We start from the raw sequence: 16,149 nt of genomic DNA on the forward strand, positions 1-16,149 counted from the left end.
ACCCACACTCAACCACTGAGTATGGGCTAATGTGTTGTGTGAACAGCTCCAGAGTCTTCTCTATGTTAACACTCCAGTTCTGATAGCAGCATGAGGCTCCCTCCTATGGCATGCAAGCAGACTTCTGCTCGCACCACACAAATTCCCCTTGCTATCCTCCCTGCTGCATACATCCCACCCACCTTCCAAATGTGTTCTGGAGCAGATTGCAGGGGGGGCTTGCGGGGGGCTGCGGGTGGGGAGGGGAATTCCATTCCACTGGTGGACAGACAGCACTGGATGCAACCCACGGTTTTCTAGGGACTATTTCACAAAATGGCTAGGTCTGGGCAGCCCAGGTGCCTTGCTTTGGCTCCCTGCCCCAGCCACCACTCCATCCCGCCTTGTCATTTTGGAAGGCTGCAGAAGGTACCTGACTCTGGGATGTGTTGCTGACTCCCCACACAGTGGTTACCACTGAGAGAGATCCTGCAGGCTGATTGGTATTCTGTTGCCAAGGAACTGACTCGTAGGCATATGAACCATCACTAGGAGAAGAAAACAAAAACAAAACACCAACACACAACAATTTAATTAAGAGCCTTTGGGAGGAAGTGGCAGGAAAGCTGTGTAAGGAAAAAGGAGGGGGTATTAATGGCTGGTCAAGAGGAAGAAGAAGGTGGGCGATCCACAACTGAATACGAAATGCAGGGGGATAAAATTAACATGTGCATGTTGATTGCTCAGTGGCTGCAATACTAAGAGCTATTTGACATGATAACTGAAATGAAACCTCCAGGTTCAGAGGTAGAGTGTCTCTGAATTCCAGTTCCTAAAGGGACAGTCTCTGTGTCCTTCTTGTAGGCTTCCCAGGAACATCTGGTGGGGCATTGTGTGAAGCAGGATGTCAGGATTAGAACAGGGATGTTGGGATTAGAACAGGGATGTTGGGATTAGAACAGAGGTGTTAAGCCTCAGGCCCATGGGCCAAATCAGGTCCACTTGGGGTCCCAATCTGGCCCTCCAGGTTCCCCAGATGGCTCCTCTGCCTTCCCTTGGCCTCACCTCCTTCCCCCTGACCACCAATTGTTTGGTGGTTCCCAGGCTTCTGTGGATTTCCCCCATTATAAAATGCTGAAATGCCCCTCCTAAGGCTTAGTTCCTGGCAGTAATAGCTTTAAGCAAAACTAGGTTGGTATTTTTGGCCCCGCCCACCACTGGAACATGGCCCCCGAGAGCGTCTCTGAAATGGAATTTGGCCCCTGGGCTGAAACTGGTATAACACCCCTGGACTAGGCGGACCTTTGGTTTGAACCAGCAGAGCTTTTATGTTCTCAAGCAATGGCCATCAACTGTGACATAGACATCACAGAACAATGATCACAGGCAGGACCTCCATATTTCCTCAGAATACCAGATGTTTGTACGGAAACCTTCCTGCAGACCACAGCAGGGGCCCTGTGGCTTTGGTGATTTCACTATGTGTCAGAAATATAGGGTACTGCCTTACGCCACCAGGTCAGACTATGTATTTTATTTATTTATTTACAATATTTGTATACCACTCCATATCTAAAACAGATTTTGGAGCGGTGAACACAAAAGCTTGGGGGTCTCAGACTATCTGTGCATCAAGCCCAGTATTGCCTACTGTGACTGGGAGCAGATCTCCAGAGCCTTATTTTAGATCTTATCCTTTTAACTAGAGGTGCCAAGCATTAGAATTAGGGGAGCTCTCTCCATGCCAAGCAGGTGCTCTACCACCGAGCTATGTAATGTATCCATCATCTACCCATTTTCAAGATCATTTGCAATCATGAGGACTAGAAACTTTTAAAATGACACCTGGGATATTAGGTTGCTGAATCACGTGCCGATGTGACAGAATTCTTGTGCAGACTCACAGAATGGACCCAGCCCACTCCACTGAGATCCCAAGGGTAAGACAGACAGCAGTGCGTAGACAAACATACAGTGCGTGTGGCAAGCGCTGCGAGAGGAGGCAGGCTCAGCCATACTCACCCATGCGGGGTGGGCGGGAGCGATGGTTTCATTGGGTTCATTGAGTTCATTGGCTACAGGAAAGCGAAGGGGTTGGGTGCGGGATCTTCCAAGGCAACAGAAGGAGAGGAGCAGCAACCTCTTGAGTGTCACAGCTGGGGTTGGGCTACAGAGAAGCAGGGAGAAAGCAAGATGTTAAAAACTATCTAATGAAACAGCGGCCACATTGTGCATAGAGGAAAGACAAGAATCAGATCCTTCTAGGGAGCATGCAGTGGGGAAATCAATCCAAGGCTGGCTGTTGAAATGCTCTCAGCCTACAGGTGACTGCAGGCACCGTGCTCCCCCATCATGGCTCCCCTCATCTCCTAATGAAGGCTCTGACAGAGGAACTGCAGACAGCATCGCTGTTCCAATGCCCCCAGGCAATTCTTCCATCATCAGAAAATCATGGGAACATAGGGAGTGGCCTTAGATCAGGTCTGACTATTTGTCCATCTTCTAATCTAGCCCAATATTATTATCTACTCTAACTGGCAGCAGTTGTCCAGTGCCCTAGGAAGAGATCTTTCTCACCTGCTACCCGGTCCTTTTAACTCAGAGGTGAGGAGCCATTTTCAGCCTGAGGGCTAAATTCAATTCTGGAGAAGCTATCGGGGGCCACATTCCAGTCGTTGGGGCCAAAGATGAAAGGGTGGGGCAAAAATACCAGCATATTCAGCTTAAAGCTCTTACAGCCAGCAACTAAGCTTTGGGAGAGGCATTTCAACCTTTGGGAAAGGGCAGTGGGGGGAGAGGGACTGTGCAAAAGCCAGGAAGCAATTCATGGTCAGGGGAAAGGGTAATTTAGGGAACCTCGGAGGGTCAGAGTTGCTATATCAATCAACCAATCAATCAAGCTTTTATTGTTTCAACCAGCGGTTACAACTAGCATACAAAGAACATAGATAAGTAAAATCAGATAAAACATACATTATGCATTTTTAATCAAAGTCAAAACATTTACTCTATAGCTTTGGGCTACAAAGGCAAAACTGGCCAGTGCCAGGAGAACTGTCTTATTATGACATGTAAACAAAAAATTTATTCTGTCTGAGTCAGACCAGATGGACTTCTCCTCAAAAAATGTATCTAAATACTTGGAACGAATCTGGGAAAAGATTAGAACAACAGAACAGATAATGAGGCAGGTCCTCCACTTTGCCACTATGACAAGGGCAAAGTCTAGAGGCATACGTTTTATTAAAACACACTTCCAAAACTGCCATTCTCATCTGCTGCATCCTTAGTCGTGTTAGATCTGATCTGAGACAAGGATTAGAAATAAGAAAGAATTGCTATATATATAACAGTTCCAGCACAGCATACTTCAAGTGGCCAGTGTATTTTTAATTCCTCCCCACCGACACCTTCCAGATACCTCTAAATACAGCCCGATCCCATTCACATCCCACAAACCTGGATGTTTTGGGACATTCTCAAACTTGCTGCAGGCACAACCACGATCAAAAGGTGACTGCCACAAACACAAGCAATATGCAGCAACCTTCCACAACATGGCGCCCTCCAGATGGTTTGGATATCAACTCCCATCAGCCTTAGCCAGCATGGCCAATGCACAGGAATTCTGGGAGTTGTAGTAAAAAAAAATCTAGAGAGCACCAGGTTATGGAAAGCTGATATACAGAGGTATTTTTTCTCCAGGCCATTATGATATGGTCCAAACCTCCCTGCCAGTCCCTTCTGATGTCCTTATGTAGCCTCATCTTCCCTAGCATCATCAAGGCCATGAGTGGGTGGCAGGCTTGGTACCCACACTGTACTCTGGCTCTTTTGTTCCAGGCCAAAGTCTCCCCACCCCTCTCCGTTATCACTATTCTTGATTTCTAGGCCACACCGGTAACTTCCAGCCAGCGCAGTCCTCTGCCCCCTCCTCAATATTCCCCCCCCCCACATGCCCCAGTTTTCCTGAGGGGAAGTGGTCACATTTGTTCAGCAGAGGCTTTTTGCTCTGACTACGTCAACTTTATACAGAGGCCAGAAGGAACTTGGCGTACTGCCCAGATCTGGCAAAACAAGGTCCTGGCAGGCACAGGCTGGAGGGCCGGCCTAGTTACACCAAATTAACTCTCTGCTGCCCACGGCTTCCAGACAAACACAACTGAAGAGCTAGCCAAACACACTGCACCACCTGGGCTTGCATTGCCTCCGTCCTGGATGTGTAGCCCACCACATCCCTTGTAACTCAGGAAATGGAAGGAGGGGTTCATTTTTATTTATTTATTTATCACACTATGGCTTGTCCTGTTACAGGACAAAAATGAGCAAAAGTGAGCCCCAGGGCTCTTTGGAGACGGCCTATAACTCAGTGGCAGAAGCACACATTTTCCACCCAGAGAATCCTAAAGCTCGATTTTGGCCATCTCCAGTGTGATGCAGTGCTTATAGTGTTGGACTGGGCAGACCCAGATTCAAGTCCCCAGTCGGCCGTGAACCTCACTGGGTGACTGTGAGCCAATCACTGACTCTCAAGCCTGACCTACCTCACAGGGTGTTGAGAGGATAAAATGGAGAGGTGGAGGAGGATCACGTACACCACCTTGGGCTCCTTGGAGGAATAGGCGGGATATAAATGTAACAAATAAATATATAAAAATAAATAAAAAGGACCTCTGCTTTGAGATGTCAGAGCACCATTGGCCAGTCAGTCAGGCTGGACAATATTTGGCTGGATGGACGAATGGTGTCACTTGTATACACGTCATTCTTGCTCTAAGTCATTCTTCTCTCCTTGTCATTGATATGTGAGGGCTGGTTGTGGTTAACTTAGCAGTCGGTAGAAGGTATACTGTACGTATAGAGAAGGACTGTTTGGTTTATTACCTCACACAAACCCTATTCACTCATTGTCATCTCATGTGATTACAGTTAGGGGTGTGGGGGGGGGGCTGCACTTGCTGGTCCTCACCTGTAGCCCCTCTGACTTCCGCACATGGGGAGGGAAAACGTCTGAAGGGGGATGAGGCTACGTGTGTAGGCACCACATGCAATTTAGAACCCTGATCGCGTAGAACATCTCCATTGTGTGGGGATGGAAATCCCATGATGAATGAACAGGATGAATGAACATATTCAGGGTTTAATTGTAGGGTTGAAAACAGGTTTGGGGGACAAAAATGGAATACAAGGCAGAAAAACCGATAGGGCAACTGAAGGAAGAAGATGGGTGTTGAGTGTGGGTCTTGCCGGCAATGAGTTCTGAACTGTTGGCCAACCACATGGAGTGCTCCAAACAGGTGCTACTCTTAGAAGCAATGCTGACAAATTGCATTGGGCAAACTCACAGTTATATATTGCACAGTCCTTTGGGAGCTTCACTGCTAGTTCTAGGGCTTGGGGGGGGGGGCTTGGGTGAGATGCTCTCAGTGAGGCCCCATCCCCGAGAGCAGCCATCTACTTCCACTCACTGCTTTGACCAATGCCCATTTGCTTACCTCTCCCTCTGGGCCCAATCTGCACCATCTTCCAGAGAGTGGGTGAGGAGGACACTAGGCCTGAAGTAAAAAAAATGCCCTCTTTGGAGCTCTTGGGAAAACAGACCCACGGAGCTACTTATGCATTCCCCCAAGACAAAGAGAGAGGACAAGGTGTGTAGAAACTACTGCTCCTTCTCTTTCCTCTCTTTGCTCACTCAGAAAGGGCAAGTGAATTGCAATGGAGCCCCTACCAAGGCATGGGCCTCGGCAGGTGCCTGATACCGCCGGACACTGACGCTGGCCCTGGTGAGTCATTTAGTTGCACTCCTGTCCCTGTGATTAAATGCTAAAGCCTTCCATTCTCAAATGGAAAACGGAGGCGCCCAAATAACTAGCTGACTTGCCTGAGGTCAGCCATGCAGGAAAGCTGTGACAGAGCTGCAAACTCCACTCTAGTTTACACCCCAGACTCTGATATGTTTGCCTGTGGGTCACAGCTGGGGGAATGTGCTGTTTTACTGCTGAGTGAGATAGGGAAGTGTCTCCAGATAGAACTGCTCCAGCGAGGTTTTTTGATTCTGATTTGAAAGGAGGGGGTGGGGAGAGAAGAAAATCTGATTGAGCCAAGAGCCCTTGGAGAGTTGCTGGGAAAGCAGGGATCTCTTTCGGCTGCTGTTTTGTCCACCTCCCAGATTATCTAGGCCATGGGAGTGAAGAGGAGAGATTGCAAAGTTGTAAGCCATCCCTGCCCAGACCAGGAAGGTTGGCTATGTTAGGCCTAGAGCAAAACCAATTAGGGAGCCCATTCCCAGTTGCCTCTGCCTTTCAGGACCAAAATGAAAACCAAGAGAGCAAACTACCAACCGCTGGATGCTTCCCCCCACTCATCCTTCTGTGCCGAAGTCATCTTAGAGCCAGAAGAATAAACTGGGAGGTTTCCCACCCTCATCTGGTCCCAGCACCAGGGTTCTTGTGCTCTGGGCATTGATGTTCCAAGACCTTCTGAGCACACTCCTTTCCTGGGGCAAGGAAAGTTTCTACTAGTAAAGAGGCAGAAGGGACATTCCATTTCACCATCTGCTGGGTGAAAGAGGAGTCACTGGAATCCAATTTGGAACCAGGGAGGGAAGAGAGGCTGGAAGCAGCCCCAAAAGCAGGCCTCTCACTTGCTCATGCATGGGGGGAAGAAAGGGAGGCGCTGCCCCAGGAAGCCTGCCAAGTTAACCTCTCCTCTAGCTTTTAGGAGGAGGGCAAAAAGTATGTGTTCTTCTGGAGGCTGGCTAATTGCTCACATTGTTAAATGGGGTAGCTGCAAGCGCTCTCCCCCTGGCTTTTGGGGGTTATGTTTGGTGGTTTTTAATGTGATGCTTTAATTGGATGTTTTTAAATGGCTTTAAGTGGGTTTGATTGCTATTTTATGTGAGCTGCCTTAATCAAAAAGTCAGGGAAGGATTTTTTTTATGTTTAAAAAGCAAGCAAATAAAACAAAGAGTTCCAGGAACAGGATGCTGTGGTGGGATAGGAGGTGGGAAGAGGGGGAATGCATAGTGAACAGGGGTGTCCCCCTTCTGCATTTGGCTCTGGGATGGGGACAGGCTGTCAGCTATGACTTTTGGTGGAGAGGAGGGTACCCCATTGTGTGCATAGCAAGGTTCAATGGCGGAGGGAAAAGGGGATAGAATTCTTGGGCCCTGAAAGCCCCCTACAAACAGTAAAAAAAACAAAACAAAACACCGGATCATCACTCAAACCCTAATTTATTCAGGATTGGCCTCTGCCTCCAAAGGGGTGGTGCTGCTGAAATGTATGAGTTGACATATATTTAAATATTTGGCATTTCTATCATTTTCATGTCATTAGTGTGTTTGGTGTAAGACCAGGGAGGTGGTGGCCCTCTCATACCACAATTTTCATCAGGAAAGGCACTCCCATTTGCAGCTGCAGCTAAGGCATGGAACTGTGATTGGGTGCTACCTACTATAATGACAGCACATTTCTTCTAAAAAGGGAAATGGCAGCCTACCTACCACCAGCCTGCTGGCAGGTGGCATACTAAAAGCAGATGATAGGCATCAAAAGGTGCCACATATGAAGTGCCATATATAGGTTAAGTCACTGGTGGTGTGCGCGTGTGTGCACAAGCACAGATATGCCTGATCCCACAGAAGCTACCTTCTCCCCTAAAAGCCATATGGACATTTGTATGACTATTTTCACATCATGGCAATGGATTATGGTTTTTGGAACAAAAGGAAGGAGAGTGCCAATGCAGGAGTGAGAAGGCCTCTAAGTCAGGGGTGGGCAACTTGTGGCCCTCCAGATGTTTTTGCTTACAACTTCCATCAGCCATAGCCAGCATAGCCAATAGTGAGGGATGCTGGGAGAAGTAGGCAAAAACATCTGGAGGATCTCAAATTGCACAGCCCTGTTCTACGAGAACAAAATTATTACTTTATCAAGTCCAATGAGTTTCGCAGAGCTGGTGTCAGCATTTGGCATCCGCCGGCAGTGGCTCCTTAACAAAACCCACCACTAACACCTATCCTAAAGCCCCGTTGAACTTTTTCTGTTGCTCTGATCAGTGCCAGACAGCTGAGTCTAGCTGCCATTTCAATTTCCCACAATGCCCCAAAGTGACACTACAGCAGGGGTGTTGTGGGATCTTCAAATAACCACTAGACATAAAACGTCAGTGGTGTGTGGAGATCACTGCTGCCTCCTATCAGCAATGGAGGAAGGGGCCCATGAGATGGCGCTTTCTCTAGGGCCCCCTCAAAACTTGGACCCAGCTCCGCCATTTGGATTAAAATATTCATCAGGAGAACTATAAAATAGTTCATTAATAAAATGGGTTGTTTTTTTAGAAACCCTCAGAGTACTGCAAAGAACAACTACGGAAAGGAACGGCAAAAATATTGTTTAAAAGAATTGGAATTAGATACAGAGGAGCCTTTTTATATCCCTGGATTAGGGACCCCCAAACATTCCCAAAATGGTGCTACCAATTGGGAAACCAGGTGTTGCTCACATGAATCTCAGCCACAGAACTTGTTAGCACAGGGAAGACATAACCCTTTAATTACAGTGAAAAAAATAAAAATCCTCCCATGAGCTTATAACACCAAATGTACTAACAAACGGGTTGCTACCACATGAGAAAGATTCCCCATGGGTACAATGCACCTAAAATACTCATAGGTCTGCAATATCAAGGAGTCTTGAAAGGACTTGAAAAAGCCCCCTCGAGAAGGAACATTCTAGGGGGGAAAGAGGTTGTGAAGAACAAAACCTAAGATGGCTTTGTCTAGATGGGAATCCAAGGATATAAAAAGGCTACCCTGGGTTTAGTTGCAGGAATAACTATGCAACAGAACATTTGGAGAACACAGAATCCCTATTCAGGTGTTTCCCCTGACCATACAGTTCCAATTGTGAGAGGGGGAAGAGAGGGGCATGCTCCAGGGCTCTGCCCCCTCTCTCACATCGTCCTCTGCATATCGGAGGCCAAACTTCTGCAGCAGGGAGCCTGTCTAGGCTTTCTGCACAATTTTTAGAAATCCTGACCTTTCAGGGTTCTGAATTGTGCTAGGAGCCTACGTAAGAAAAGAAAGCTCCCCGCCACACACAGAATTTTAGCCCTCACCCTGTGGAGGGCAATGATGACGGTGGTGCAAGAAAAGAGTGGGAACTTGAAAGCCTGAACAGGACTAGAGAGTTTTGGTTTTATAGGTCACCTCAGTTATTTGTTGCTGTTGTTATTTTAGGGAAAGGGGATCCCACTAAATTACAGAGTGGGGATAAAATCTTTGTGGTATTGTTGATGGTGGAATGCTTTATATACTTTTGCTCACCCTTTCCATTTTTATTACCCTCTTTATCAATTAACTATTTATCAATTAACTATTTCAATGGTTATAATATATAAATACACACACGTACGTACGTATAAAGAACAACGTCCCCATGTACATTTTAAACGAAATGCATTAAGCCTAACAAGCCATTCTTTTGCATTCTTTTGCAGAGGCTTCCTCTTCTCTTGTTCTTACAATAGATTATGGGATATCAGGTCTATGATGCTGGAAAACACAGCTGTGAGTCAAACTGTTAACATGGGAAGGATTAGGGCAGGGATAGGGCACCCAGTACACTCCAGATGTTTGGGACTCCAACCCCCATAATCCCCAACCATTAGCCATGCTGGCTGGGGCTGATGGGAGTTGCAGTCCAAAGCCTACGGATGGCACCAGATTGCCTACCCGTGGATTATGGTATGTACTGAGCTATGCTTCAGGCACAGCTATTCCAGGAATCCAGCCTGCACTATGCCAGACTTGCAACTAGGTTGTTGTGTATCAATCTTTCCCCAAGATAGACTTTTAGTTCCAGGAGCAACTTGAAGGACATTTTGTCTGTGAACAAAACAAACAAAAAAGCAGAATACAGAAAGAAGCCCACAGTTCTAACCTAACCACTACGTATAATCTGACACAACTCCCAACTGTCAGTTCAAAGACCCATTTCCCCCAAACAAAGCCACTGCCTCATCTGGGAGTGACCACAAGCCCTCTAACGGCTTTTCTGTACATTAAACGGGAAGGATGCTCAAACAGGTCTTTTTGCAAAGCAGTACAGAACTGCTTGCCAAGAAGGGGGTGGGGAAACCGTACTTTGCCCTGGTTTTGGAGGGCTAGGGAGAGCACAGTGGGAAAGGAGGCAAAGAGCAAGCTGGGTGCACAGTTCTTAATGGCAACAACTGAAGGATGAACTAGTGGTACTTGAAAACCACAAGGTGAGAACCCTTTTTGGCCTGAGGACCTGACTGCCACCCGGGAAACTTCTCAGGGATCAGCTGACGGTGCGGGTACTTTCATTCCTATTGTGACACACTGGACGGGAAGGTTTAAGACTCCTAGCCCAGCATGCAGTGATAGGAATGGAGACCATGCTGAAGGAGGAGGTGGATGGAGGGGGGCATGTTTGGGGGCGTGGTCTGGAAGAGTGCTGTGGGCTGGACTGGCAAGCCTTGTGGGCGGGAGATTCCCCATCCCTGCACAAAGAGAAAGTGGAAACAAATTGTCTCCCGATTTTCCCTGCACACAGTGATGCATATGGGTGATGCGCTGCTGCATCCTTACCCTTTCCCCACTGCAGAAATAAAAGCAAAAAAGATGGCAGTGAAAACATGAGAAGCATTCATGCCTGGGGCAAGGGTGGGGTGATTGATACAGAAATGCTTTCCAGCAGTTCTGCCTGGAGGTTTTCCCAGGGACACAGTGGAGAGCTTCTGCTATTAGACTTGGAAAATCTACATGCCTGCCTTTTAAGTTATCATTCACCTGCTTGCCTGAGGCTAATAACAATTCCCCCATCACCACCACACTGAGTAGGGTTGCTAACTCCTGCTACCCAATAAACTGCATGGTACAATGGTGGCTGCTCTCTTTCTCCTGAAATCGGGTGGCAGTGGCAGCAAGGACTAGGGAAGAAACCCACATAAACTTCTTCAAGGAAGAATGGGATAAAAATTCAGTAAATTACTAGTATCAATTTTAAATACATAAAGTAAAATTAAAAAGACACCCCAGCTTTAAAACTAAAATGATGGAAAATACACACCCTACAGGTCAAGAGTTCCCATAACGTGCGAATCTTGCATTTATCAGTTAACGGTGAGAGACAACCTGGTGCCCTCCAGATGTTTTGGACTTCAACTCCCATCAGCCCCAGCCAGCAGGGCCAATGGGCAGGGATTATGGGAGCTATAGTCCAAAACATCTGGAGAACACTGGGTTGCCTACCCCCGATTTACTGTCAAAATGCTTGTGAGTTTGATGGTTCTGCCTTAGCCTGTTCCTGATCGGGTACTGCATATGGAACTTGTTGAGGATGGAGGCAATTGCCTGCTGCGTCTGTCAGCTGTGGCAACGGCCACTGATGTCTGAGCTTCCAGACTACTGAGCCAAATGAAGAGTTGGGCTGGGATCGCCACATGTAAAGCATGTGCTCTACCACTAAGCTGTAGATGCTCCTTGATTGACCCTGAACAAGTCATGCTACGCATTAGATGCCAGAAGGCCCAGTGCATGTCCTCTAGAGCAGGGGTAGACCTTTCAGAACTACAACTCCCATAATCCCATGCTGGCTAGGGCTTATGGGAGCTGGACTCCCAAAACATCTGGAGGGCAACTGGTTGCCCATTCCTGCTGTACAGAATTGGAACGCGTGCCACACTGGAAACATGTGAGACTAATGAACCAAAATGACATTGATATATATGATTTTAGACAGAATACATTGTTTTCTCTCTTCAGAAAGCCAGTCAGCTGGAGGAAAAGCAATGCAGCCACATGGCTACAATACAAGCATAGAGGGAAGGTGTGCTTTACTGGGCTTCGTTCTCTAAATGAAGGTTGAGTTAACCCAAGGTTTTTCATGGCGCTTCCACGGCTTTTTCACCATGATAAAAACCATTGCTTCTGCAAATTCTTTTACAAACTAATCAAGTGTACAGAGGCTGCAGCCCACAAGTAGTTTCAAGATGAATTGACACTCTTAGCTAGCTGTGCAAAGTTGCGCAGAGAGAGAGAGAGAGAGAGAATGAATGAATGAATGAGAATCCAGGTTTTTCTCATTTGGTCCCCAGAATAAAAGCAGCCAAAAAGAACTTTAATTCCCTTCTTCCCCTCCCCAAACACACTTCCTGCCCTAAAGACCATAATCCTAAATCATAATAGTGACACAAAAGCATACAATTTTAAGAAGTGTGCATGTCTGAAAAGGAAATGGTAAAAGGAAAAGCTTTGCCAGCCGCATCTTACTGAAATCAGAAAACAGAAACTGAGAGCCAAAGTAGATATGGTGGATACTCCCCCAGCCCACTTTTGTTTTGTACAAATTCTGGTGAACTCCAAATCATGCTCACAGCTTTGCATGACATTTTAGTTGGTCCTAATAATGGCATTAAGAGTCTTGGCTCATGGTGGACACAGGTTACTTTTCATGTGTCTCATCTGCTCAGCCAGGAGAATGTTGAGGAGGAACCATAGCTTAGCAGTAGAGCACATGCTTTGCATCTAGGCAATACCAGGTTCAGTCCTTTGCATTTTCAATTAAATGAAGGGATCAGGCACCAGACCATAGGAATACCACCACCCCCACCCATGTGAAAAGAACAATCCAATAACTCCCAACTAGCACAGCAGAGAGTGGGTTAGACCAGAACCCCTCTCCCTGATATCTTGGTGTTTTTTTAAATCTGCACGGAGTTTTTATGTAGGGGGAGCATTCAAAGAATGTGACATACATCCTTGTAGTCTGAAGTGGTATAGCCAAGGATTCTTCTACCGCAGTCTTCCCCAACATGGTGTCTCTTCTAGATATTTTGGACTTCAACTCCCATCAGCCAGTCAGCATGGCCAATGGTCAGGAATTCTGAGAGTTGTGGTCCAAAACATCTGGAGGGCTCCAGGTAGGCTGTTCTTCTGCCTTATTTTGATCAATGTTTAGGCTAGGCCTGAGTTTGCCACATACCTGATACATAAATCTGGCGGGAGCATGAATGATGATTGCATCACATTTAGTTGACCCTAAGGACATAATCTTCCACTGATCCACTCCCTATGGTAGTCACTGGAAATGAGGATTCCGGTTGTGAATGGGCAAGGCACCACCTTCAGCATTTTGAAGGGTGGCATAGAAGTTAACTCCTAGTTAATCTGCACAAACCATTTTTGGACTACATCAGTTCTATGGTGCTGGATGACTGAATGATCTAAGCATTCACACATACTTTATTAGCCAGTACAAGCCAGGAAGATATTACTGCTGAAGCCAAGCAGGTGGTCTCACCCACCATTAATTCTTTATTACAATTTGGGATTCGTACTATTACTAGCTCTGGGATCATAACCTTCTCCTGCTTTTTTTAAAAACACACACATATAAAACAAGTCCAAAATGTGTCATAGCATTTTATAACAGAAAGCCACAAGCAAGGTCCTCAGATTCGAAATGATGTCTCTGCGTGCACAGAATGATAAGCCAGGATTCTAGGGAATCCTGGCTTACTGTGAACAAGCTGCATGCTTGGCTGCTCCTGCTAGCAACTAAACAAACCAGAAATGGTTCATTTCGCATGTTGTCTGAACTGGGGATCCTGGCTTGTTGCGCTCTTTATAAGCCAGGATCATAAACCAAGGTTTGTTCTTGGCTTGCAGATCCTGGTTTATAAGGGCACAACAAGCCAGGATCCCCCAGTTCAGACAACACACAAACCAGCAATTGTTTTTGTGCGCTCGTGCTAGCAGGAGAAGCCAAGTGGGAGTGAATGGGCTGTGTGCAGAATCCTGGCTTGCCATTCTGTGGAAATATGTCCTATAGGACCTATATTAGGGGTCGGCAAGTTTCAAATGTCCAGACCCCCATTTTTCCCCTGTGGACCCCCATTTTTGCCCTCCACCTCCTGCTTGTAGCAGCTACAGAGTACTAATTTTGACTCTTTTGCTGCTTTCACTGCAGTGTATTATGGACATGTCTGTTGCAGCCTACCCAAAACTGGTGCCCTCCTGATGTGTTGGAATGCAACTCCTATCATCCTCAGCCAGCATGGCCATTATCCACATCTGAGGTCAGCAGGATGGCGGAAGCTGCCTATCACCACCAAATCAACCCTGCCAATACTGACTAAGAGCTAAAAACGGAGAGATACCAGTCCGTACACACAGCCTAGAAGTAATAATGCCTACAGCTCCTTCCCCATTAATCCATGATGCATGGAGGCAGAGCGTAGTTACTCAGCAAAGATGGGAAAGTGTTCTGCGCACGCTTAAAGGCACTCTCTTCTTGAGAGACCTCCCTAGGCTGAGTTCTGATAGTGAATTCAGAGGCCAAAGTCTGACTCAAGTTGAGCCCAGTTAAAAAAAAATGCATCTCTAACATTTGTCCCTTTCCCCTTGGATAAAAATGAGCAGGTCTTCCAAATCTTAGTGCAAGATAGTTGAAGCAGCTCCTGTTAACTGAAATAATAAGATTCTTTTCCTGGTAGAGACTGGCCTAGTCCCTGTGGGTGGAAGCAGAGCAATGGGGAGTTAATTGGGGACAAATATATCTGTAGTCCAAAGTATAACACAGCTGTTTACAACCTACCCTTAGCAACTCAGAGTTCTAAGTCCGGCACCCTTTCCATTTAATTAAATTAAATAGAGCTTTATCTGTTTTTGTTTTTCCGCTACTCGGGTGGGACTGGTGTTCCTCCGGAGAGGGGGATAGTTCAAGGGTTTGACCAGAAAAGGGCCCATACTGATGGAAACTAGAGTGCCAATTTTGAAAACCTGAATGATCCTCTCATATTGGCATTGTGGCATAATAAAAATGTGTGGTGGTGGTGGTGGTGGTGGTGTATAATGAAGGCACAACCCAATCCCCATCCACAAGAAAAAAGAGCAGAGTTTCTTCTTTCTTTGACTGAAGCTATGGGGTTTGGGGGAGTCAGACACAAAAGCAAAAAGGCTATGTGTCCCATTAACAACAACCAAATCTTGTGGGACCTTAACGACTAATGGATTTCTTGTGGCTAAGCTTTCACAGACTAGAGCGGAAGTGGGCAGGAAGGGCAACGGGTTTCTGACTCCCAATGAACAAAAGCAACAAAAGGCTCCCCCCACCTTAAAATTAGGCTGTTAGATTCAGCAAATCAGACAAAGCAGATCCCACAAGACGGAAGTCTGCCTGTGCCTGGCCAAGATCCCACTTCATCAGATACAAACATGGCTAAACAGGGTGCCTCCCGTGGCGAACAAGATTGTGAAGTGGGATCTAAAATCCACGAAAGCTGTCAGTCACGAAAAGGTGCCACAAGACTTTTGGTGGTTTCTGTTGCAACAGCCTGACATGGCTACCTCTCTGGAACTTGTACCACTAATAGACTGGAATTTCATTAAGTGCAACTTTTCTTACCCCTGTAAGGCAAGCGAGATGTATGAATCAGGTTACCTACAAAGCCTACAGCTCAGGTAGAGAACAGGAATATTTTTTGGCAGTTGTTAGCAAAGAGTGCAGGGTGGGCAAAGACCCCTTTGCTCCTCCCTTGCAATCTGGCCACCCTGCGGAGAAGGTGGAACAGCTCTCCGCAGCTACGGTGACACAGTGTCATCACGCTCCCCCCACCCCTCCTCCAGGCCCCAGCGTCAGGCAGACTCTGGAACAGCACGTCCTGCTCGCTCGGCTCAGCCTCCTCCAGCTGCAGGGAGCCAGCCAGCCAGCAGCAGACCACAAGGAAGCAGCACCCAGGAGCCGGCAGCTGCCCTGTCCCTCCCCCCCACCTCTTCCCTCCCCCAATGTCCAGAACGAGGAAGCAGAGGTTGGGGTGGGCAGGGCGGGAGACTATCCCTGTAGGAAAACACAGCTTGCCTCTCCCTGACCCTGACATTCCAGGAAAAGAGAGAGAGAGAGGGAGAGAGAGAGAGCAAAGAGCAGCCAGAGAGAGAGGGAGAGAGAGAGAAAGAGAGAACGAACAGGGGCTTCCTAGATCCTCTTCCCAGCCAATCCTGGGTGTGGGTTTCCCAACCCCCAGGACTGAAATCTAAGCCCAAATGTATTATTGGTGTGTGTGTGTGTGTGTGCGTGTGTTAAAATCCTAAAACAGAAGAAAAAGCAATCCTGCCCATCAGCATTGCCCTTTTAAAAATTAATT

The 16,149-nt window shown here is 47.0% G+C and overlaps 1 protein-coding gene across 5 annotated transcripts in view; it reads right to left on the reverse strand.

Annotated features, from left to right (window-relative positions):
• The window catches only part of ZMIZ2 (zinc finger MIZ-type containing 2), a 118,136-nt gene that overhangs the window by 37,663 nt on the left and 64,324 nt on the right, over window positions 1-16,149 (reverse strand). For 3 of the 5 annotated variants that reach the window (XM_084803874.1, XM_084803875.1, XM_084803873.1), the window contains exons 2-3: window positions 2,002-2,146; window positions 413-527 (exon numbers count right to left, since the gene is read on the reverse strand). In XM_084803874.1, coding sequence (XP_084660000.1) covers window positions 413-527; window positions 2,002-2,051 — 165 coding nt within the window. In that variant the 5' untranslated portion in view covers window positions 2,052-2,146. The remainder of the gene's footprint in view (window positions 1-412; window positions 528-2,001; window positions 2,147-16,149) is intronic. The other 2 variants (XM_084803876.1, XM_084803877.1) reach the window with 1 other exon arrangement.

Source organism: Heloderma suspectum, chromosome 6 (genome assembly GCF_057233095.1).
Source record: "Heloderma suspectum isolate Gila_16-S chromosome 6, 16-S_ref, whole genome shotgun sequence".
NCBI classification, from domain to species: Eukaryota; Metazoa; Chordata; class Lepidosauria; order Squamata; family Helodermatidae; genus Heloderma; species Heloderma suspectum.